Source organism: Phacochoerus africanus, chromosome 1 (genome assembly GCF_016906955.1).
Source record: "Phacochoerus africanus isolate WHEZ1 chromosome 1, ROS_Pafr_v1, whole genome shotgun sequence".
NCBI lineage: Eukaryota > Metazoa > Chordata > Mammalia > Artiodactyla > Suidae > Phacochoerus > Phacochoerus africanus.
The window spans coordinates 77,088,303-77,112,656 of record NC_062544.1 but is presented as its reverse complement, the minus strand read 5'-3'; the positions used below and the strand labels follow the sequence as shown (position 1 = coordinate 77,112,656).

At 37.3% G+C, this 24,354-nt stretch overlaps 1 protein-coding gene across 1 annotated transcript in view; it reads right to left on the bottom strand.

Moving 5' to 3' along the window:
• Positions 1-24,354, bottom strand: part of DNAH5 (dynein axonemal heavy chain 5) — a 255,165-nt gene that overhangs the window by 110,283 nt on the left and 120,528 nt on the right. Inside the window, 9 exon segments of the mRNA XM_047799614.1 lie at positions 7,350-7,484; positions 8,168-8,310; positions 9,429-9,630; positions 9,998-10,174; positions 13,242-13,483; positions 16,383-16,529; positions 21,079-21,232; positions 22,981-23,088; positions 24,203-24,337. Coding sequence (XP_047655570.1) covers positions 7,350-7,484; positions 8,168-8,310; positions 9,429-9,630; positions 9,998-10,174; positions 13,242-13,483; positions 16,383-16,529; positions 21,079-21,232; positions 22,981-23,088; positions 24,203-24,337 — 1,443 coding nt within the window.

Here is a 24,354-nt window from a genome sequence, read left to right as displayed (position 1 = left end):
TAAAGAATTACGATCATCTCTGTAGTATACTGCCACCCACCTTCTCCCTGATCTCCTTGGTCTGTGTTCCCATCTCATCCATTAAGTTTTGGTGGAGTAAACCATAGTCTAGCTAATAAACCCAAACAGGTATATCAGCTTATTTGATTATTATCTGTCTCTCCTAGTAAAGTGCAAGGAGGGCAAACACCTTTTTTACCTTGTTCATCACGGCCTCTTCAGTGTCTAGAAAGATGTCTGGTACAACGTACTTATCAGTAAATGTTTAATACACAGATCAATAAAGACAAGAGACTTAGGAGTCATCTTTCACTTGCTTTTTTCTCTATCTCCTATTCTGTTCCTCCATCAAAATCCTCTCAACAAAAAACAAGTCCTACTAGTTCTTCTCAACCACAGTGTGAATGCATCCTTGTGCTGTGTCCATTCCCACTTTTACATATCTTGGTCCAGGCCAACCTCTCTCCTGAGGAATCACTGGAACCACCTCCTCTCAGGTCTTTCTGAGCACAGCACTACCACTTCCAACTGCAGAATGAACTTGCTAAGAGGTGATGTAATCTTGTTCAGTCTTCCAGTGGTTCCTTATCAGTGATTTACAAGAAAACACCATGATGCTCCCTGCTCAGCTCTCCAGTCTCATTTCTAAACACTCCTTTTCAGCCTCTGTTCTAGCCCATCAATGTCTTCATTCACTCATATTCAGTTAACACTAAAATACCATAAAATGATGCTCATCTCAGGCTAGTTTGTTGTGTTCATTAAGAGATTCTCCTTTATATATTCCTAAAGTAGCTGTTTCTGAACCAAAAAAAATCTCTCAGGATTAGTATTAGCCAAATATAGTTTGTGAAATTAACTTAGATAATGAAAAGTCACTTCTCTCAACCCAGTTTATCAGTAAAAAGTTGAAATCTCTAGCAAGGGCCTGGACCAAGGGCAGTTTATGTTCTCTGAAAACAGACAACAGCTTTACTCTGAGACTGTAGTAGCCAGCATGACACCATCTTAAGCAATCTATGGAATATAAATAGGATGTGATCTTGTCTGTCTATCTCACACACATGAGTTACAAAGTGAACCCCAGTTGTGACAGCATCATTTTAGACATAAAAACTAGATGGTTAGACAGCCAAATAGACTTAGGAATTGAGCCGAGGAAAGCCATTTTAAACTACGCTTCTCCATTTCAAACTAAAAGCTCTAAAACTAGGGGCATTTCAACTTTCTGAATTCAGCCTCTATAATTCCTAAAAAAATAATATTAATATTATATAAATATTAAATTCCCCCAAGTAACAGTCAACTCTTTCATTACATTGATTTCTATAATCCCTTAAAGAAATGAATCTCCTCCTCTTCTGGGCTCCACAGTACTTAGATTACTCCATAAGTAGCACTTATCACAACAGCTATACTTGATGGCGCACAAGTCTATTGGCCCAACCAGGGGGAGGAAAAGTGCACTGGAAGGGGTATCAATGGGCAGGGTCATGTACAGTTGACGAGGTTGTGCACTGCTCAATTCTTGGGTTCACTATTCATGTTATTGTCTCTGTGCATGGGACACAGCACAAAATCTGCATAATCTGCAGTGCCCTTACACAATAGCTCTGACTGGGTTTAAAGGGGGCTAAACTGCTACTTCTCCCACTTACTAGCTTCATGACTTGACATAAGTCACTTAATTATTCTGAACCAAAACTCAAAAGTGGGAATGTATCTAGAGATACATAAATCATATATACACGTATGTGCGCATACACACAACAAAATATTACCCATAAGTGATATAATACATGTGGAGGCACTGGGTGAACTTAATGCATTATGAAAATGAAAGATATTTATATTACTTTATGTGTCTCTATATAACACTCAAATCATTTTTCATACAGATAACAACCAATCAAATTACTTAAGTTTTAGACTTCCATACATCTGCAATTTAGCTGATAGATAAAAATGGAGAGCTTATAGTCTTTATTAAGAAATCTGCTGTCTAAATAATATCTTTCCATTTTATTATAATTTATCAAAACCAAATGAATAGCTTATATTAGAAAAGAATTCTCACCAGTATATATATAAGAAGTAAAATTATATCAAAAAACATGAAAATATAATAATGCATATCTAGCTGCTAACAGAAAAACAATTCCATTGAGTGATAAATCATCCATTTGCATATTAATGTGGATACAAAAAAAAAAACACTGGAAGGATCTGTATGACTGAACTGGAAATGCACAGTGGAAGACATGAGAACCTCACTTCTCACCCAGGTTCTGCCACCAACTAACTATTTGAAAGTGAACTCAAATGAGTACTTCAGTCTTTCTCCACCTGAGTGTATTAACAGTAAAAGTTGACATTTTTAGAGAGATTTACCATGAAAAAAGACTTTCATGTTATCTCTTATGAAAACTAGTTTTTTAGACTGTGCTCTGAGGACCCAAAAGGGTTTTCTGCAATCACAAGGGCCCCTTCAGGAAGCAAGAATGTGGTCTGAAGGGATTTCAGGAGCCCCGCTCCAATTCCACCAAAGCAAATCCCTAGTTACCTGTTTTGTAGATTAGTCTTCTGCATAAGATTCCATTTGAAAAAGTGGTTTCAAGTCTAGGGGAAAATGTGGAATTTTCTTCCAGGCTCTATGAGTCTCATTTAAAAAAAAAAAATCGCTATGCAAACATTTGTAAGATGGTTGTTGCATTCGAAACACTTTAATATTATTTTTAGAAGAGATAAATGTTTACAAAAAATTCTCGAGGAATTTTCGCTTCTTTAAAAATTGTTTAAATTTTTAAAGATATGTATAGATTACTTTCAAAAATAAAAAATTAAAATAATATTTGTTTTCAAAAAAATAAAACATGTTTTTTTAAAAGACTGATTACCCTTAGCCAAAAGTAGGGTGACCATATAATTTTTGCCCAACTTCAGACTTTGGATAGTGACAAGGATGCTATTCATTATTAATCTGAGACAAGAGAAGTTAACTGGACAGTCCCTGGCAAAGAGGGACACAGAGTCTGTCCTAATGATAAAAGATGTGAAAGTGACACATAGTGAAAACAAAGGAAGTCCTGATGAAAACAATCTGTCAAATAACAGATGTATGTCCTTGACACATGGGAGGGATAGACAGTATCTATTCTCTCATCTACAATTTCAATTTGGTTTGGATCCAGATAAGTGGGAGCCACAGAGACAAATGTTCAGCTCCATCAGCCCTTGTTTAGCATGAACGGCTGAAAATTACAGTGAGAAAGTTAATTACAGCAGTTTGACTAATTGAAAGCTTTCTAAAACTAATGAGTCTAGCTTAATAGAAAGCCCCAATGCTTAGCAGTCTAAACAGGCACTAAACAAAGTACACGATCCTGTGATGCCTCTGAACAGAAACAGTGAAGTGCTGAGATGACCTTCTTACTGAAGGATAGGAAGGATTTGCGTTAAAGGTCAATAGTTGTCAACTGGATAATGGAAGCCTAAAGAATACAGATGTTTATGTCTGAAAAACCTGCTTTATTCTTCTCCTAATTATTATACTTCAATATAGCACTCATTCTAGAAATTTATTATATAGTTTATGGATTTCTATATTAATAAATGGGATGTTTTCTAGATTACATATGTCTTTTTCCAGGAAATAATACATATTTCATGTTACAGGGACATAAACCACAGATCTTTATCACCTGAGAGGGGTAAATATCACCAAGAGTTATTAGCAAAAATATGTGAAAATACCTTGCCACTTACGAAAGAATTTGCCTAGCCTTTGTCCCTAGCTCCTAGGTAGGAGTCTAAACTCTTATTTTTCTTTTTTTTTTTTCCACTGCACAGCATGGGGACCAAGTTACCCACACATGTATACATATTTTTTCCTCCCATCGCTGTGTAAGTATCTAGACATCATTCTCAATGCTGCACAGCAGGATCTCATTGTAAATCCATTCCAAGAGCAAGAGTGTGCATCCATTAACCCCAAGCTCCAGATCCCTCCCACTCCCTCCCTCTCCCCCCGGGGAGCCACAAGTCTATTCTCCAAGTCTATTATTTTCTTTTCTGTGGAAATGTTCATTTATGCTGTATGTTAGATTCCAGTTATAAGTGATATCATGTGGTATTTGTCTTTCTCTTTCTGGGGAGTCTAGACTCTTAGAATTTCTGGAATAATAAGAATGCCCTTGGGATTCATGGTGGGCCCCTCAGACCAGTCATGCCAAGAAGACCCACCAGGTGATTTGAAGGTTAGGCCTTTAATCTTCTAATACCAGCTGACCTCCTTGTGGGGTGGAAGGGGCTCAGAGATTGAGTTCAATCATAGCCAATCAACTGCCTATGTAATGAAACGTCAATAAAAACTCTGGACATTAAAGCTCAGGTGAGCTTCCTGGTTGGTGATACGGATGTGCCCAGGAAGTAATGCATCCTAAGGACAGAGAAGGTTCACGCAGGAGACCCTGCCAAACCTTGCACTATACATCTCTTCCTTTGGTTGTTCTCAATTCATATCTTAAAATAAAACAATAATCAGAAGTACAGCATCTTTCTGAATTCTGTGAGCCATTCTAGTGAATTAGCAAAACTGCGAGGGACCTAGGAGCCCCTAAATTTGCAGCCAGTTGTTCAGAAGTGCTGGTGGGTTGGGAACCCCTGAACATGTGGCTTGTTTGAAGTGAGGGAAGTCTTATGGGGGCCTGAGCCCTTCATCTATGACATTTGCACTAATTCCAGGTGGTTACGTGAGGATTGCATGGCAGCCCTAAAGATTTAATCCACTCTCAAGAAATGTCAAGAGCTAGATAGCTAGTCTACGTAATGAAAAATCACACTTTGATTTAATGCTTAAAAACCTGAAGCCACAAGTAAGGTTATAATTACAAACTTTTTGTTTGTTTATTTTCTGTCTTTTTAGGGCCACTCCCACAGCATATGGAGGTTCCCAGGCTAGGGGTTAAATGGGAGCTGTAGCCGCTGGCCTAAGCCACAGCCACAGCAATGCACAATTCGAGCCGCTTATGTGACCTACACCACAGCAGACGGCAACACCAGATCCTCAACCCACTAATCGAAGACAGGGATCGAACATGCATCCTCACGGATACTAGTCAGATTTGTTTCCACTGAGCCATAACTCTATAATTACAACCTTTAAAGAGAAGTTCTCCTAAAACAAAACAAAAGCCCTCTAAATGTAAAACAGTATCAAAGGGATGTGTATAATGTTAGCATCTTGCCAGGCTAAGATAGTTTACTGTGCTATTCTCCAAACACAAAAATACCACTGCTGAGTCAGTGCAGTTTGGGGTTGACCTTCCATCCAGACCTTCCCAACACAACACTGTGTAAATGATATTCATTTGATCTAAGGCTAGCCAGTTTTGGAAATTCCATGTCTAAAGTTAAGTAGGGTCGGACCTGGTTAGTACTTGGATGGGAAATTCCATCTCTAACAGAGCAGCATAATGTTTTGACAGTCTTATTTAGGAATTTAATCACTGGTCTTAGTTTACTAGCACTCTTCAGCCACCAATTATAATAAGTGATAAAAAGTGGTGATTTTGCCTTGCTCCCAAGAGTTTTCATAGCTCTACGATATTTTCATTCCAAAAACTAAAGAAGAACAAAGTTAATCAAAAGCAAAGCTCTTTGGGTTTGGGTTCTCCTAAAAAATTTCCCTTCCATTCTCAATTTACACATGTACCTTTTCACAATCCTTTTTTTTTTTTTTTTTTTAACTGGGCTCCCACTCAGGGGGCTTTTTGTAGGCGCTAGCCCAGCCCTTTCTTTCTTTTTTTTTTTTTTTTTGGTCTTCTGTCTTTTTTGTTGTTGTTGTTGTTGTTGCTATTTCTTGGGCCGCTCCCGCGGCATATGGAGGTTCCCAGGCTAGGGGTTGAATCGGAGCTGTAGCCACCGGCCTACGCCAGAGCCACAGCAACGAGGGATCCGAGCCGCGTCTGCAACCTACACCACAGCCCACGGCAACACCGGATCCTTAACCCACTGAGCAAGGGCAGGGATCGAACCCGCAACCTCATGGTTCCTAGTCGGATTCGTTAACCACTGCACCATGACGGGAACTCCTCAATCCTTTTTTATATGTCTTCTCAACTGTATCATTTCACACATTTCAATTTATAAAATGTATCTTTTATTAATGTATTAATAGTCTAATAAAGATATCAGAGATTATTTGCAAACAAAGGAAGCATGGGCTGACATTTAGGATTTTCTCTCTGGTTTCCAAAGGGTCTTAAATACTTTAGAAATAGGTCAAAAAGAATCAGTTAGCCACTGCAAGCCCAGGTCAATGTTGGCACTGACAAAAGCAATGCAAACTCGAGAGTTTTTTCTTTGTCCCTCCTCAATGATATCATAGGGTAAAATCTTTAATGTGCTAAGACTCTAAGACTGCATTCCTTGCTACAACTGATAGTAGGAGCCACTGTGAAAAGTTAACTCAGGGAACAACAGGATCAGTGGGGCAATATAGGAACCAGAGACTGGAAAAAGAATAGAAACTATATTTGAAGAGAATGTGACTTGAAGCAAGACCAGCTTCAAGACCCTTTGATGCTATTTCCCTGTTATGGAATCATGAAGAAGTGGATTATGTAGCGGCGAAGAGAGAGAAGAAAGAAAAAAGAAGTGACCTGAAAACTATTTCTTTATATGTATAAGCATCCCCTGCCTCAAGAGAGAACCATCAAACAGACTCCAATGTGTCTACCCTAAAGGCCAGAATAATAGTAACACCCACAGAAAATCAGATAGTAGGGAGAAATAGGTTTAGGTGGGAGAATAAATAATATCTTTTTCAATTTTGGATTTTGCAAGTTTGCAGGTTTTTTATGTTGTTGTTTTTAAAAAAAAAAAATGGCCATACCCATGGCACACGGGACTGAAGCTGAGCTGCAGCTGTTGTGGCAACACCAGATGCTTTAACCCATTGCACCCAGCCAGGGCTCAAACCCGCGCCTCCGCAACGATCAGAGCCAAGTTATTTTTATCTTTAATAAATCTTTATATGTTACTTTAATAAAAGTGAAACCCACTGTGTCATAGCGGGTTTTTTACATAGATATTCTAAACAGTGTTGAGGCATTTAACACCTTGTATAAGCTATTCGTTTCTCCATATTTAAGATTATATGTTATAATCTAACGAGAGAGATTCTATTACACTGAATAATAGAGAGACAGAAGACACGCATGCAGGGGATTTACCTCGGCTGTGAAAGTGCAGATGAAATTTAGTGGGTACAGCAGAACAATCAGATTTACGTCTCCAAAGGTTATCATGAACCTGGGTTTAATTAGCAATTATCGCAAAGCCAGTACCTGAAATATCAGTGGGGTGGTTGCAGAAGAAAAGTTCAGACTCTTGATCATGTGGCTTTCAGGATCATATTTTGACATAAATCCTTTGATCATAACCGTTTTGGCTGTTCCTTGTTCACCAACTAACAGCACAGCCTAAAACAGGAGTTGAGAAAGAAATCCAAGAAATCCAATAAAATAATTGTCATGGGCTGGATTGTGTCCCCATAAACTTCATATGTGGAAGCCCTAACCCCAATACCTCAGAACATGACTGTGTTTGGTGACAGGATCTTTAAAGGGATGGTTGAGTTAAAATGAGGACGTTAAGGTGCGCTTTTGTTCAATCTAACAGGCATTGTTGCAAAAAGCAGAAGTTTTCATACACAGAGAAACAACAGGGATGTGCACACACAAATAAAGACCATGGAAGACGCAGCAAGAGGACAGCCATCTGCAAGCCAAGGGGAACTTCAAGCCTCCAGAACTGTGCAGAAACAACCATTCATTATTTAAGCCACTAACTTTGTGGTATTTTGTTACGGCAGCACTAGCAAAATAACACAGTGTTCTAAAGAGAAGCATTTCTCTTTGGGAAAACAAGTCAAAATTCACTTTCTCTCAATATATGAGAAATAATTGCTTAATTAGGAATTAGACCTATTCAACTCTAATATTGTTACTGAGGAATAATAAAAGAAGGATACTAATTAGGGTAATATTTTTATTTATTCTAAACAGTAACATGAAACAGTCTAAGATAAGTGCAAGATGCTCCATGTTTTCAAGGGACATTTTTAAATACGTTATCTTTAATAAAAGTGAAAGAGTTGTCATACCTTGCCCTGTTTAGCGATGGTTTTAATTAGGAAGTCAGTTCTCACATTGTCAACATTTGGCACCAGAATGGAGCTATATTCTGGGATGGTATGAGATGGATACACATATTCCTCAGTACATGAGTTCCAGTGCATCCATTTACCTGAGGTGAACAGAAAACACTGGCATCTTCATATTCCTAGTCACAATTTAATTCCTAACTATAATGAGCAGACATTCTTGGCATCTCAGGAAGCCATCTTCCCCAAACTCCACAAAACAAAAATCATTAAATTCAGACATCCAAGTAGTTAGGTATGTATTAGCTGAGTCAAATTTTCCAAAGGAACTATTCCAAAGTAGCATATTAGGAAACAGTAAGAACTATCTTGGATGTTTTGGGGGGGGCTGTACCTGCAGCATATGGAAATTCCCAGGCCAAGGATGGAACCCACACCACAGCAGTGACCCAAATCACTGCAGTAAAAAAGCCAGATCCTTAACCCACCGTGCCACAAGGGAACTCCAAATTTTTCTTTTTAAATGTGTAGGTTTTCAGCAATATAAAGTATATATAAAAATAATGACAGTGACAGTATGTACCTAAGTCATTTTTCATTATATCCTTCCCTAGTGGTAAAACCAAAAATAAAAGATCCTATTTTTGTGTATGTGTGTGTGTATTTCATATATATACTTCATACACATACTTCATATATGTGTGTATATATATATATACTTCATATATGTATGCCATAGAAATAAACTTAAAGTACATCACAGATACAGATGTATAGATACACCTAATACACAAAAATAAACTTCACCCATTGTAATGTTTACATAAGCTTCTGATCAAATCAAATGAATAGCTGAAATGGATCTGATTTGGGGATTTTTTTAAATTTGTTTTAAGTTCACTCAAAGTTTAGTACACAATATATTTAACAACAAGAAAATGTACATTTGGAACACAGTTGAAATAAATATTTGAAAAAGAAACAATTGGCTCTCTTACATACATATATGAAAATTTCCATTTTAATTGTACAACCAAAAGCTCTAATTATGATTTAGAAATATATAGGTACATATATAATTATTATATATAATAATTATATATTATATATTTATATACTATATCTATTATATGATAATAAATATATAATATATAATAATTATATATATATATATATATTGTGTGTGTATGTGTGAATATCTTAGCCATTTGTAAAAAACTGGTCCTGTGTGTGATGGATGGATGGAGGCAGGCGTGCTCACCATCTGACGTGACGTAATAATCAAACATGGTGTCGTCCGGCCCCGCTAGAGGCGGCAGATCAAGAGCCAGCATCTCCTGGGAGCGTAGCCAGTGTTCCAGCCGGCGCCGGCCATCCAGTTCCAGCACCGCCCCAACGCTCCACATCAGGGAGAAGACATACAGTCTCCCCAAGTGCTCTGGCGTGACCTCCCCGCCGTGCTCCTGAGCACAGAAGACACTTTTCCTTTAGTTTCGTAACTCTGAAACCAAAATGTTGCTTTGACGTGTTAATGAAATTAGCAAAGATCTAAAACGGATAACAGTTTTTCTCCAAAACAAGAACAAGGAAGAGATGAATAAAACTGGAGAACAACAGAACTGCTCTCTGGTTTCTGAAGTAAATTTAGAATGCTTTTTACACAGCAAATCTGCCACTTAATTGTAAATTATAAATACAAGTTATGCAAGGTCCATGTTTGAAACCTCCCCCCTTCCCCATGGCTCTAAGAATCAACTTCAAATATTGCAGAGACCGCACAACATGGCTCAGCTCAAAGGAGAGAAATTTCTAGAAAGTGGAATGATTCACCTTGGGAGGGATGAGGCCTTGAAGCATGTTGATGCTCTGCATGACCACCAAGGCCTCCAGCATCTCCATTTGGTGTTCTAAGTTCTGAATACTGAAGCGGTACAGGTCCGGAAAGGACTTGATGTACAGCTGACGAAGAATCTCAGCTTCTTGAGGTGAACGTTTTTTAAGAAAACCCTGTTCGTTTACAGATAAATTCAATAATTAAATTTGTTAGTGCACCATAGAAATGGCCATTTTTGGACAAAACTTTTTAAAACATCAATTAATGATAACAATTATCTCTAATGACTATACTGCACTTCTGATGTACCAGGCTTTCATATAAATTCTTTCAAAAAGATTTTTAACTCCTTTGATTCTCAAAACAACTCTCTGAGGTAGGAAGTGTTATTATCCTTTTACAGATGAGGAAACTGAGGCACAAGTCATTTGAGAACCGTGTCCCAGATCCCACAGCTGGTAGGTAGCAAAGCCAGAATATGCACACCCAGAGTCTGACTCTGGCTTCCCTATGTTCAGCTGCTACACCACACATAAGCTCAGGTCATGAAGCCAAGACGGAGGGAAACATCTTCGGCTCTTGATTAAAATATGCTAGGAGAAAATAAGGAGCCATATATCTGGAAATAATTTAGAAAAATTAAAAGGAATAAAAGATGAAAAGAAAATCCATCCCCAGATTGTTCAAAATAGGACACAAAGATTTATCACAACTAATTGTTTCCTTTTATTGCTTCTAATGTAATTGATAACCAATGTAGAAAAAAACATTAAATACTCAGGAAAATGGAGAATTTATTCATTTGGGAAAGGTTTCATTAGGAAACTACATGTGTTCCATAACAAAATACCCCTTAACGCACAACGGTTTCTTTAAGGTGAGGAAAGTTCCTCAAGAGATCAAATCATTCTTAGAGACTTGACAGAAGCAATCAAATGTTGATTTCCAATTATCCAGCAACTCATGAATTCAACATGATTGCACAGCAACCGGCAAAACACAGCACTTTTGAGTTGATGGAACCAAAAAGTGTCATGCATGGGCCAACTACTCAGCACAACTTACAGAAGCTCTTGGATTCCAGGAATACAACCTGTCCTCTAACATTCTCAGAGCTGCCTTGCCCTGATCTAAACATTTCCAGTCTGATTTTTTGTGAGTCTTGCTTCTTGCCAACCATTTGTAAGAAGAAACTTAGTGTTAATGTAAAGGCCTTATTCAGCTTCAACATGAACAGAATATAATAGAAGCTGATTTTATAAATAGCAAACTCTAAGTATGCACTAGCTAGTAGTTTTAAAGTATTTTTATAATGATTTTTTTCCATTAAAGTATTTTTTAAAAGCCTTTGTGTATATGTATGTGTGACTGGGTCACCTTGCTGTATAGTGGAAAACTCACAGAACACTGTAAACCAGCTATGATAGAAAAAAATAAAAATCATTTTAAAAAATAAGTAAATAAAACAAACCCCACCTAGATGATACTGAAGCAATAACACATTGCTGAGTTTAGATTATTTTAGTTCCTAGCCATTTTACTGAACAATTGTTTTTCAGGAGATTAACTTTATTTTCTGGGACAAAGAATCTAATTATTGATCAATAAAAGATCAAAAAAATAAAAAATAAAAATAAAATAAAAGCCTTTGTGAATTTGAATAATTTGGGGGGGGGGGAATCAAAACTACATTTTCATTTGGAGTTTGCTATAACTGTGGTTACTAATCCTAAATCCACTGTGAGTCTTAAAAAATAAAAAAATAAAAAATTTCAGCAATAATTCCTGCACCTCCCTCCACAGAGAATTTTTTTTTTCTTTTTATAGCCATACTTGCAGCATATGGCATATGGGCTCTCCCAGGCTAGGGGTCAAATTGGAGTTGCACCTGAGGCCTATGCCATAGCCACAGCAATGCTGGATGAGCCACATCTGCATCCTACATCACAGCTTGCAGCAATGCCACATCCCACTGAGTGAGGCCAGGGATCGAATCCACATCCTCACAGACACTACGTTCGGTTCTTAACTCACTGAGCCACAATGGGAATGCCAAGATTCTAATGTGACAGATTGAGGTGTGACACAGTCATCTGTATTTTAAAGAACTGTCACTGGTGATTACTCTTACAAAGGCAGCTTGTTCTACGTTCTCCTTGATAGATGGGGAATTTGTAAACTAGAAATCTTCAGAAGCATTTTCAGTGACATATCCAGTGTACATCAGTATCATTTTGCCTTATAATCCTCTCCTTCTGCACATCTTCATCTACTTTATGTAAAATATGAATTAAGTTTCCAATCAAAATCACCTCCCCAAAACTTAGGTAAATGAAAATAATCTGACCAATGTCAAAAAAGATTTTACCAGTGACTTGTCTAATAAGCATTCTGCCTTACCTTACAGTATCTTTTCAATTTATTTTTTAAATTTTTAAATTTTTTATTGTTATTTCCCCAATACAATTTTTTTCTACTATACAGCATGGTGACCCAGTTACACATACATGTATATATTCTTTTTTCTCCCATTATCATGCTCCATCGTAAGTGACTAGACATAGTTCTCAGGGCTACACAGCAAGATCTCATTGCTAATTCATTCCAAAAGCAATAGTTTGCATCTACTAACCCCTTATAGTATTTATTTAGTGAAATAGCCAAGTATGCAAGGCATTCAATTATAATCTTATTATAATCAATATACTATAACATTTATTGATAGTAATAAAATTATATATCTTATCACTATTTGAAGAGATATTATCTAAAATATTATTTACAAGTGCAAAGTTAAAACTAACATTATAACCATGGAATCTTATTTTTAAAAGTTCTTTATATGCAATTTTTTTAAAATTGTCTCCTTTTAGTTAATATTCTAAGAAGGTTGCTCCCAAATTTTTTGTAAACGAGTATCTTTCAAAAATGTCATGAATCCCCAAAGTGATAAAATTAAATTTTCCTTATTCGGTCACCATTTGGTGGGATTATTGATTCACCTAAACCTTGCAATTACCCCCCAACCCACAGTGTGGAAATTCCAGGTCTAAAATGATTAGAACTGAAGAACTTTCTAAGGGACAAAGTTGGCTGAAGCATTTAAGGATCTCCCACAGACATCAGATTAAGATCCGATTACACCACCAGGTCTGCAGAAAAATCAGCACACACTTTAAAAGAAAGCTAAAGGGTCTGCTTTCCTCTTTAATTATACAAAAAAAAAGATTCCAATCATACCTCAAGAATAGGATTCCAATCAAGAATAGATGAACTCATGAAAACCATTCCATTTCTTGAAACAGTAGCAGGTGAAGCATTGTCAATGTTATGAGGTTCAAAAACAATCTTGCAATTTGGAGCCATGGGAATCCGATCACCATTGGCGAGGGTTAGAGTTTTGTTATCATCCAAAACAGAATTTAGATTTTCAATCCAGATGGCGTCTACTGGACCATCAAGAACTATCCAGATGTGCTCCCCTAAAAAAATCCCACCAAAGGCAGGCGGAAAAGCATACACACATATAACATAGATATATAACTACTATGTTTGAAGAAGTACTATAGTTTGATGTAAGTTTCAGTGATTTTTAAATAAAGCTTTGATCTAAATGATTATCTTAATTTGCCACATAGGACTCTTCCAGTTCTTTATGTAGCAGTCATATCAAGCCCATAGTCAAACCAAAAAGTCATTTGTTCACTGAACACATATTCACCAAGCACCTTCTCTGTATCAGCATTGTTCCAGGGATACTGTGAAAAAGACAATATCCTGCCTTCACAGAGTTTATGTTCTAAGGGGTAGAAATGACAAACCAATATGTAAAGAAATACATAAGATAAGAAAAAATAAGCTGGATAAAAGGATGGGACATTTTAGGTAAAGTGTTCATTCTTAGAGACTCTGAACAGAAGCAATCAAATGTTGATTCCCAATTATCCATCAACTCATGAATTATCCATCAGTTCACAAATTCAACATAATTGCACAGTGACAAAGACAAAACACAGCACTTCTGAGCTGACATCAAACACAGGGCCAAGTAACCAGTATAACTCACAGAAGCTCATGAATTCCCATGAATACAACCTCCCCATTGGTCTGCCCTCTAACAATTTATATTGTTAGAGCAGAATATCTCTGGAGGAGAACAAAGTGATGTGAAGATACAGAGCTAGAATTTTTCAGGCAGTGGAAATAGCAGTTGCAAAGACCCTGACGTGGGTACAAGCTTAGGGTGCTCATATTCCAGGAACAGCAACAGGTTGAAGCTGGTTAGAAAGAAGAGAGGGAGGCGGGAAGAGATGTGAATGGAATCAGAAAGACAGGTAGGACAAGATAGCAGAGGCACGGAATCAATTCTGGCTTGTGCATGTTGAATTTGAGATGTTCGACAGAACTGGTGAGTTGGGAATTCAAGGGCTAGAGATTAAAATATAGACGCCATCGACTTAGAGATGGCATTGAGAACCAGGGACTGGATAAGATTCTTTCAGATCACACATCTAGATGGAGACAAGAGGTCTGAGGGCAGAGGCACCAAAATGTTTAGACTTCTGGCAAGGTCTCCTCCCCTGGCTCCTCTGTCTGGGTAACCTCTCAGTGAAGCAGAAGAGGAAGAGAGCCAGCCGGCAAGACAGACCTGAAGTCTAGTGGTGGAACAGTTTGAACAGGAATGACCTGCTGTGCCAATTGCTGTTGAGAGCTGGACTAGACTGAGAATCAACAATTTGTAGCTGATGAGCTAGAGGTCACAAGTGTCCCTAATAGTGTAGTTTCTGAGGGACCCTGGGCACAAAAACTAACCAGATATCTGGAGGTAAAGAAGATGACTTAGAGGAATGCTCCACAAAAATGCCCCTCAACAGAAATGCCCTTGTAAATTTAGATTTTCGTTTTAACAGTTGCTTTTAATTTCTTAACCACTGGTTTCTCTTACTTCCCAACATAACCAAGCTTGTAGTTCCAATTTTTATCTATTATGTAAGAGCTGTGGAAGATTCTAAGTCAAATCAAATGCTACAAAAATCCTAATTCTGCTCCTTCAACTAGCAGTTTAAGTAAAATGATGAACTGATCACTAGAGTCCCAGTGAAAGAAAAAGCATAGGTTGCCTTTAAAATAAAAGAAAATAAAAAACCTGATTTCTTATTCTTTGAGGAAACATTTGGCCACTGGGTCTGTGTTTACAAAGGATTACTAGAACAAATCAGAAACAAAATGGTATTTAATTCCAATAAAACAACAGCATTTTCCAATACGAGCATCCTTGAGAAATGAAGCGTTTTCTCTTCTCTTTTAACAGTTGGGAGTTCCCGTTGTGACTGAGTGGTTAACAGACCCGACTAGGATCCATGAGGTTGCTAGTTCAATCCCTGGCCTTGCTCAATGGGTTAAGGATCCAGCATTACCATGAGCTGTTGTGTAGGTGGGGTCCTACGTTGCTGTGGCTGTGGTATAGGCCAGCAGCTGTAGCTCCAATTTGACCCCTAGCCTGGAAACCTCCATATGCTGCAGGTGCAGCCCTAAAAAGACAAAAGACAAAAAACAAAAAACAAACACACACAAAAAAAACCAATTGGTGTCGGATTGGTCCCTAAAAGAGAACATCAGTGGTGCCACCTTAAACATTTTTCAACAGAACCCTGTTGCTCAGAGCAAAAAGGAAGCCCAAATAAATGTCTTGTCTTTTTCTACCTTCCTCCATCCCTGCAATTACATGCACTGTGCCTTTTTCCTACTCATTCAGGAGAAAAAGGAGAATTATCACCTTTTCCATCTGAGCTGATATTCTGGGACCACTGGGCTCAATTTACAGGGTCCATAAATAAGAGAATATTCAGAGTGAACCACTAGCCCTTAAGGAGTTTGTTAAAACAAAAACCAAACACCAGTGTACATCTAAAGAGTTAGCTAGTTCAGCATAAACTTCTATTTTCTTCCCAAAGAAATCCATTTCCTCCTGTAATTTCATAGGAGAATCATTTTTATAAAAATAAGCCATACTTAAAGAAAGGTACCTTTTTTTCAACTTTCAGTGAAAACAGTTGTGATAAAATCACTTTATTCAGTACTTTCAATTTTCCTTAACAGCTTTTCCTATCTATTTTATTCTAAGCTATCAAAGGGATACAGAAATATTTTTTTCAAAAGGAAAATAATTCCTTCTGTAACCAAAAGGGGGGGGTATTTTAAATGCACTAATCAATCATTTCACTATTTCAACATTCACAAAACTATCATACTGATTTATGACTTCTTGGTCTCGACTAAGATATTGTATGGAAAATACAGTAGTTGTACTAACATAAATAGCCACCAAGGCTTTCATTTAAAAGCACATGTAAAAAATAACGCTTGTAATTCATTTTCTACCTTTCTTAGCCCTCAATGTTTTCCTCCAAAGGGTAGAAAAGATCCCATCGGTCCAATCATTTGTTGCCACGTCAAGCCGACCAAACATCTGTGGGGCTGTAATCGCCTTAGGATTCATCCTCATTTCCCGGTGTGGTCTTCCACAATCTATAGCAAATAAATCCAAATTTTAAACAACTCAGATGTAGAATGAACTGCCATTAGGCAACATTGCACCAATTTGCAGTGTACTGTCAATGGGTGTTCAAAACATGAAAAATGCAGAAATACATGGAAAATATAGGTCTTACTGCATTCCAAGTTTTCATAATTAGTCTCATTATATTTTTTTGACTGAAGCGCTTTTTTACCTTCTGGAAAAGAAAATTGCACGTTACATAAGCGGGGGAAAGATATGCTGGAATTGATGAAGGAATTAATGTAATCCAGTTCTTCAGATTTCACAGCTCAAAAACCTTTTGGTTTGTGATGTGCTAGATTAAATCTTATACCTCAAATGTCACTTAGAAGATGCCTTATTCTCTTCATTATCATCTTTGATTTGCTGAGATATGATCTTTCTCATTTGGAAAAAAATCAACTAATGTTGCAAAAATCAAGGATTTTTCTTCTGTGGCCAACTTCAAAAAAGGTATTCATATCTTTCAAATTCTAAGACTACTCTGGTTTCTGTACATAGGAGACTGTGACTAATAAGTTTAAAAAAGCAAAGAATAATGTTTCAAGTATAAAATCCTAAAAATAGATGCTGAAATATTACATTCTGTGCAAAAGAATGACAAAGGCACACATACACAGATACACACATTGGGAAAAGTGTTGCATTAAAGTTCATTTAGAAAATTAGGTCATAGTTATCTTTTTCAAAAATCACAAAAAGAATTAGGGTAATCACCTGTAATATTTTACAGTACTAAAGTTCAACTTAGTCACAGTTCAGCTTCAATAAATGATATCCATAAGACTAGCAACACTTTTTTAAAAATCTAATCACACTTCACAAAAGGCCAGCAAACTCTTCAAATGTATGACAGTATCATAGGTGAAAGCTGGCATGGTCTGTTGCCCATACAAGAGAAACCATCAAAAATTATTTCATGATGGTGGTAGATAGAATTGTAACATTTTCATTTAAAATGGCATAACATTTTTATGAGAGCACTCTGAGGAAAAAAAAATGCTTGACTTTTTAAATGTTGGTTAAACTAATTCCTCTTAATTCTTTTCCTAGGCATTTCATTTTTCAAATTTAATTTTAGTGTAGTACAGTTGATTTACAATGTTTTATTAGTTTCAGGTGTAAAGCAAAGTGAATCAGTCATACATATAAATATGTCCATTATTTTTTCCCGTATAGATTATTACAAACTATTGAGTGGATTTTCCTGTCCCTCACACCAGTCAGAATGACGATCTTCAAAAAGTCTACAAACAACAAACGCTGGAGAGGGTGTGGAGAAAAGGGAACCCTCCTACACTGTTGGTGGGAATGTAAATTGGTGCAAACACTATGGAGGACAGTATGGAGTTTCCTTAAAAAACTAAAAATCGAACTATCATATAATTTGGCAACCCTACTCCTGGGCATCTATCCAGAGAAAACTCTAATTCCTAGGCATTTTCCTTTTTTTTTTTTCTGGGCTTCTTTAGAAAAAAAAAAAAAAACACTTTATTTTATCGTGGTAATAACACTTAACATGAGCTCTACCTTCTCAACAGTTTTTAAGTATACAATACAGTATAGTTAACTACAGGCATGATGACTACAGGCAGAGTTAACTACAGCAGATCTCTAGAATTTATTCAACTTGCATAGTTCAAACTTTGTGCGTGTTGATTAGAAATTTTCCATTTCAAAACAACCCAAATGTCCATCGACAGATGATTGGATTCGGAAGATGTGGTATATATACACAATGGAATACTACTCAGCCATAAAAAAGAATGACATAATGCCATTTGCAGCAACATGGATGGAACTAGAGAATCTCATACTGAGTGAAATGAGCCAGAAAGACAAAGACAAATACCATATGATATCACTTATAACTGGAATCTAATATCCAGCACAAATGAACATCTCCTTAGAAAAGAAAATCATGGACTTGGAGAAGAGACTTGTGGCTGCCTGATGGGAGGGGGAGGGAGTGGGAGGGATAGGGAGCTTGGGCTTATCAGACACAACTTAGAATAGATTTACAAGGAGATCCCGCTGAATAGCATTGAGAACTTTGTCTAGATACTCATGTTGCAACAGAAGAAAGGCTGGGGGAAAAATGCAATTGTAATGTATACATGTAGGGATAACCTGACCCCCTTGCTGTACAGTGGAAAAATAAAAAAAAATAATAATAATAATAATAATAATAATAAAAAGAAATTTTCCATTTCAGCTGCCCCTCAGCCACTGGTAATTAACATTATACTCTCTGATTTTATGAGTTTGTTTTAGATACCTCATATGAATGGAATCATGTATTATCTGTCCTTCCACGGCTGGTCTGTTTCATTTAGCATAATGTTTTCAAGGCCCATCCAGTGTTCTTGCATATTGCTGGATTTCCTTCTTTTTTAAAGATGAATAATACTCCATTGTATCTATATACCATGTTTTCTTTATCTGTTCATTTGTTGGAAATTTAAGTTTTTTCTGTATCTTGGCTATTGTGAATAGTGTTTCAATGAACACTAGGGTGCTAATATCTTTTCAATATCCTGATTTCAATTTGTTAGGATAAATACCCAGAAGTGGGATTGCAGGATCCAATCATTCCACATCTTGGCCAACACTTACCTTTGCTAAGCATTTCTTGACTGATCCTTATCACCCCACCTTTATGGACTCTGTGCTAGAATAGGCACCCTTTTCTTGCAGTCACCTCCTCACAAAGGTTGCCAGATGGACCCTCCAGTCTCTCAGTCTATTCATTACATGGCCACCGGATGGTCTTCTATCTACAAGGCTAATCACATCATTCTCCAGCTCCAGGGCCACCCACCAACTAAAACCTAGGTTTTAGCGAGACTTACAAAGCTTCTCATGTGATGCCTCTGTACTAATTTAAGTTCCCCTGGAAGCAAAGCCTGAGCCAAAGACATGGGAACTGAGAGTCTGGATTCAGGGGAAAGAATGAGACAGTAAGGGCGATAAAGTCAATAGAGGGCTCATTGGTGAGCTGGTCACAGATGAAGTGTCCCTCTAAAAGCCAGGAGAAAGTGATACATTTGCCTTCAACTCTTCCCGCATTGGTTCAGGGTGGTACAGCTGCCTCAGGAGTGTTGATTCCCACCCCATTTCTTCTTCCAAGCTGAGCCAGTGCCCTAGCTTCAAGAAATGTCATAAAGCTGAAAAACTGGGAGACACCATTGGCGGGCATTTGGGAGAGAAGTTATCCAACAGCTACATCTGTAGCAGGAGAGGGCCAAAGGGATGTGGCCCTGGGCACCAGCAGCACCTGCCACACCTCCTCACCTCCCTTACCCCTACCGGGCATACAGTCACTTTAAAAAATGTTTTTCCTGGGACTTCCCATCATGGCTCAGCAGAAACGAATCTGACTAGTATCCATGAGGATGTAGATTCGATCCCTGGCCTCACTCAGTGGGTTAAGGATCTGGCGTTGCTGTTAGCTGTGACAAAGGCCAATAGCTACAGCTCTTATTTGACCCCTAGCCTGGGAAGCTCCATGTGCCACTGGTGCAGCCCCAAAAAGACCCAAAAAAAAGTTTTTCCTGCAGCACTATTCACAAAAACCAAGATATGGAAACAACCTACAAGTCTATCAATGGATCTAGAGTAAAGAACATGAGGTATACATGCACAATGGAGTATTATTCATCCATAAGAAATAAGGACATCCTGCCATTTATGAAGACATGGATGGAACTTGAGGGCATTATGCTAAGTGAAATAAGTCAGACAGAGAAAAACAAACATTGTATGATATCACTTATATGTGGAATCTAAAAATGCTAAACTCAGAGAAACAGTGTAGAATGGTGGTTACCAGGGGCTGGGGGATGGGGAAAATGGGAAGATATTGGACAAAGGGTACAAACTTCCTGTTCTAAGATTAACAAGATTGAGGATCTAATGTATAGCATGGTGATTATAGCTAATAATACTGTATCATATACTTGAATATTTCTAAGAAAGTAGATCTCAAGTTATCATCATTACTGTACAGCACAGGGAACTATGTCCAATCTCTTGGGTTAGAACATGATGGAAGATAGTATGAAAAGAAAAAAAATGTATATACATGTATGACTGGATCACTCTGCTGTATACTAGAAATTGAAGGAATACTGTACATCAACTATACTTTAATTAAAAAATTTTTCAAATCATCACAAAAAATGATTATTATGCAATACAATGAGGTGGTAGCTGATGCTGTGATGGTAATAATTTTACAACACCTAAATGTATCAAATCAACACATATACACCTTAAACTTACGCATGTTCTCTGTGCAAATTATATCTCAATAAAGCTGAGGAAAACGTTTCTCTCCTCTGGCCCATTGATTGAATGTGTTATCTCTAAAATGTACCCCATATTCCAAAAGGTAGCTTTCCCGCCGCCTATAAAAATATGTTAAGATCTATCTACCTTAGTGTTCCTCTTGGGGTAGTCACATGTCACAGCAGTTTAAATGCATCTCCAGGGTAATGCAGCCTGACAGCCCCTTACCTGTCATAGCTTTCATCAAGGTGTGGATGCAGGTGGTTTTCCCAGTTCCGCTAGGCCCTAAGGTCATCATTCCATGTCTCACTCTCTGTGTTTCAAACAACTGGATGACTTTCAGTTTCCAAGGAGGATGGTTGATTAAGCCAGCTTCTTCAACCTGAAAACATAACAAAACTCCCACATGGGGCCACAGGAATAGCAATCTGGACTTAATCGTGCTCAAAATAAGTAAAAGCAAGGAGTGAGGCTAACGGAATGGGGACTTATTGTTAATGCATACAAAGTATCAGTTTGAAAAGATAAAAAAAGTTCTTAAGATGAACAGCGATGTAGTTTGCACAAAAATATTTAAGTACTTAAGTCTACTGAACTGTACACTTAAAAAAATGATTTAAAAAAGACACATTTTGTTATATGGGTTTTTCTACAATAAAACACTTTGCATAATATATATATAGACAAAAAGCAGGCGGAACATAATCAAATTGATATCCCAAGCTAATAAGAAATATCTGCATTTGTCTTTGGGAATTAAACATATTGATATTAACATTTTATTGAATGTACATATGAGAAGCAATTTAAGAACAAAGGCTCAAAAAAAAATTTTAGAGTGGATAAGCAATGAGATCCTTCTGCATAGCACAGGGAACTATATCCAATCACTTGTGATGGAACATGATGGACGATAATATGAGAAAAAGAATATATATGTTATGTATAACTGGGTCACTTTGCTGTACAGCAGAAATTGACAGACCATTGGAAATAAACTATAATAAACAAAATTTTAAAAAACAATAAAGGCTCAAGTATGCAAATTACTTTAAATTTTTAAAAGATATTTAATTTAAAAGATTATTTCAAGCATCCTAAGTTGACTGAAATTCCATATAAACTTCACACTATCTTTATAAATCTACTGGGTAGTTTTTATCTATTGAATACCTGTATGGAGGCTAGTTTGCCAATTACTATTTTAAGTTTAATCTTCCATGAGATTAATACTATTTATATATTCACTTTACATATAAAGAAATTGAGACACAAAGAGACTAGGTAACTCACCCAAGGCTATTAATCATAAAGTTATAGAGCACGGATTTGAGCCCAAGAAATTCAACCTTGTGGTCCATGTTCTTAACCATCACAATATGCTTAAACTCACTATAAGTAATACTTTCTATTTTTACTTAAATAATTTTTGATAATAATCATGTATCATTTTATGCTATATATTTTCTCTTCAAATTTTTCACATGCTACAAATTACTAAAGTCAGTCACTTTTATAAATTAGTTTATACTTAGCATTTTAGGCACTGCAATTAATTTAGCCATAAGGGGAGAGGGAGAGGGGGGAGGAGGGAGAGGAGGAGGGGGAGGAGGGGAGGGGGAGGAGGACACAAGCACATGGCTTACTGGTCCTGAGTTTGAGCAACAGTGGAGGCCCCCAAACCCACCCAAAGGAAAATTGACATTAGTGGTGTGCAACGGCTCCTCTTTAAACTGTACTTACAGGAATTCCCGTGTGGCGCAGCAGAAACGAATCCGACCAGGAACCATGAGGTGGTGGGTTCAATCCCTGGCCTTGCTCAGTGGGTTAAGGATCCAGTGTTGTCATGAGCTGTGGTGTAGGTCACAGCTAGGATCTAGCATTGCTGTGGCTATGGTGTAGGCCTGCAGCTGTGGCTCCAATTAGACCCCTAGCCTGGGAACCTTCATTTGCTGTGGGTGTGGCCCTGAAAAGACAAAAGACAAAACAAACAAACAACAAAAAAAAAAACTGTAGTCACAGCCTTGGGTGCTGTTCTTAGAACCCAAAGATTTGGGAAATGCCAGCTCCACTGATTCCCATGACATTTCAGATTAAAGAGACATTTCCGTGTTCTATGAAATATATTACCTGTCTACTAATTGCCATTTCCAATTCAGGGTAACCTGCCTTGTCCAGAAGAATATTTGGGAAGAGATCTTCAATCAAACTCAAAAATAAGGGTTCATCCTCATCAATCTCAAAAAAAAAAAAAAAAGGGAAATCAGACCAATGATTTTGGCACAAACATAGCAATGTCAGATAAACTGAAAATGCCCAACACAGCCCAGATTACTTTATCAGAGCTAGTAATAAATAAAATATCACTTCCACCTTCCTTGATGTTGAGAAATATTTTCATCATTTCCCATAAATTAAAAATTAGTTTTTAAAAGGAGAGGGGCGGAGTTTCTATTGTGGCTCAGAGGGTTAAGAACCCAACATTGTGTCCATGAGGATGCAGGTCTGATCCCTGGCCTCACTCAGTGGGTTAAGGATCTGGCATTGCTGCAAGCTGCAATGTAGATCACAAATGTAGCTTGGATCCAGTGTTGCCATGGCTGTGGTTCAGGCCTGCAGCCCCAGTTCCAATTTGAACCCTATCCAGAGAACTTCCATATGGCACAGGGGCAGCTGTAAAAAATAAAAATAAATAAAAATAAAAAGTAAATAAAAGGAGAGGGGAGAAGAAGAGAAAAAAAGGAAGGAAATTGAAGGAAAGAAAATACTGCCTGCATGACAACCCTTTCATAAAACAATGAGTTGGGGAATTACCACAAAATCTACAATTTCTCATTAAAATTAAAAAGACTTTAATTAAATGAGAGAGAGTGGCAAATTCATGAATTGGAATTTGGTTCATACTTTTATTTTGAAATAAAAATATCATTCTGTCATACATAGATCCACTGATACTGGACAAATGGTTATTAGTCTCCACTGTGAAACCAGAGCATGAAATTATTACACACTTGCAACATTTACATATGATTTCCTGCCAAGGTCTACTTTAAAGAAGATGAGATTTTAGCTCTAAAATACAAAAATGATTCAAGGCATTTGGAAACTCAACATGTGGATTTTTTTAAAAACCCATTTTAATTTTATTAGAATAGACACATGTTAGACTAGATGTGAGCCACTACCAAAATCACTTCTGAAAAAAAATGTAATTTAAAGTTCTGCTCTCCAGTGCTTTATCTGAAAATTAAGCATTTTAAATGAGCACTTTAAGTAAATATTTCTAAACCTCATTTGCACTTAGTTAAACTGAAATTTAAGCCAGTGGAACATTTCCATCTGTGAATCTTACCAGTTTAGAAAGATTCATGTCTCGTAGTACACGCATGACAATCGTGGATTCCGTATCTGTGGGGTTGGCTCTTTTTGCTGCTCCCAGGGTTCGCAGAACTGACAGAATATTACGCAGACCAAAGTCATAATGTACCTGAAGAAGATGAGAGC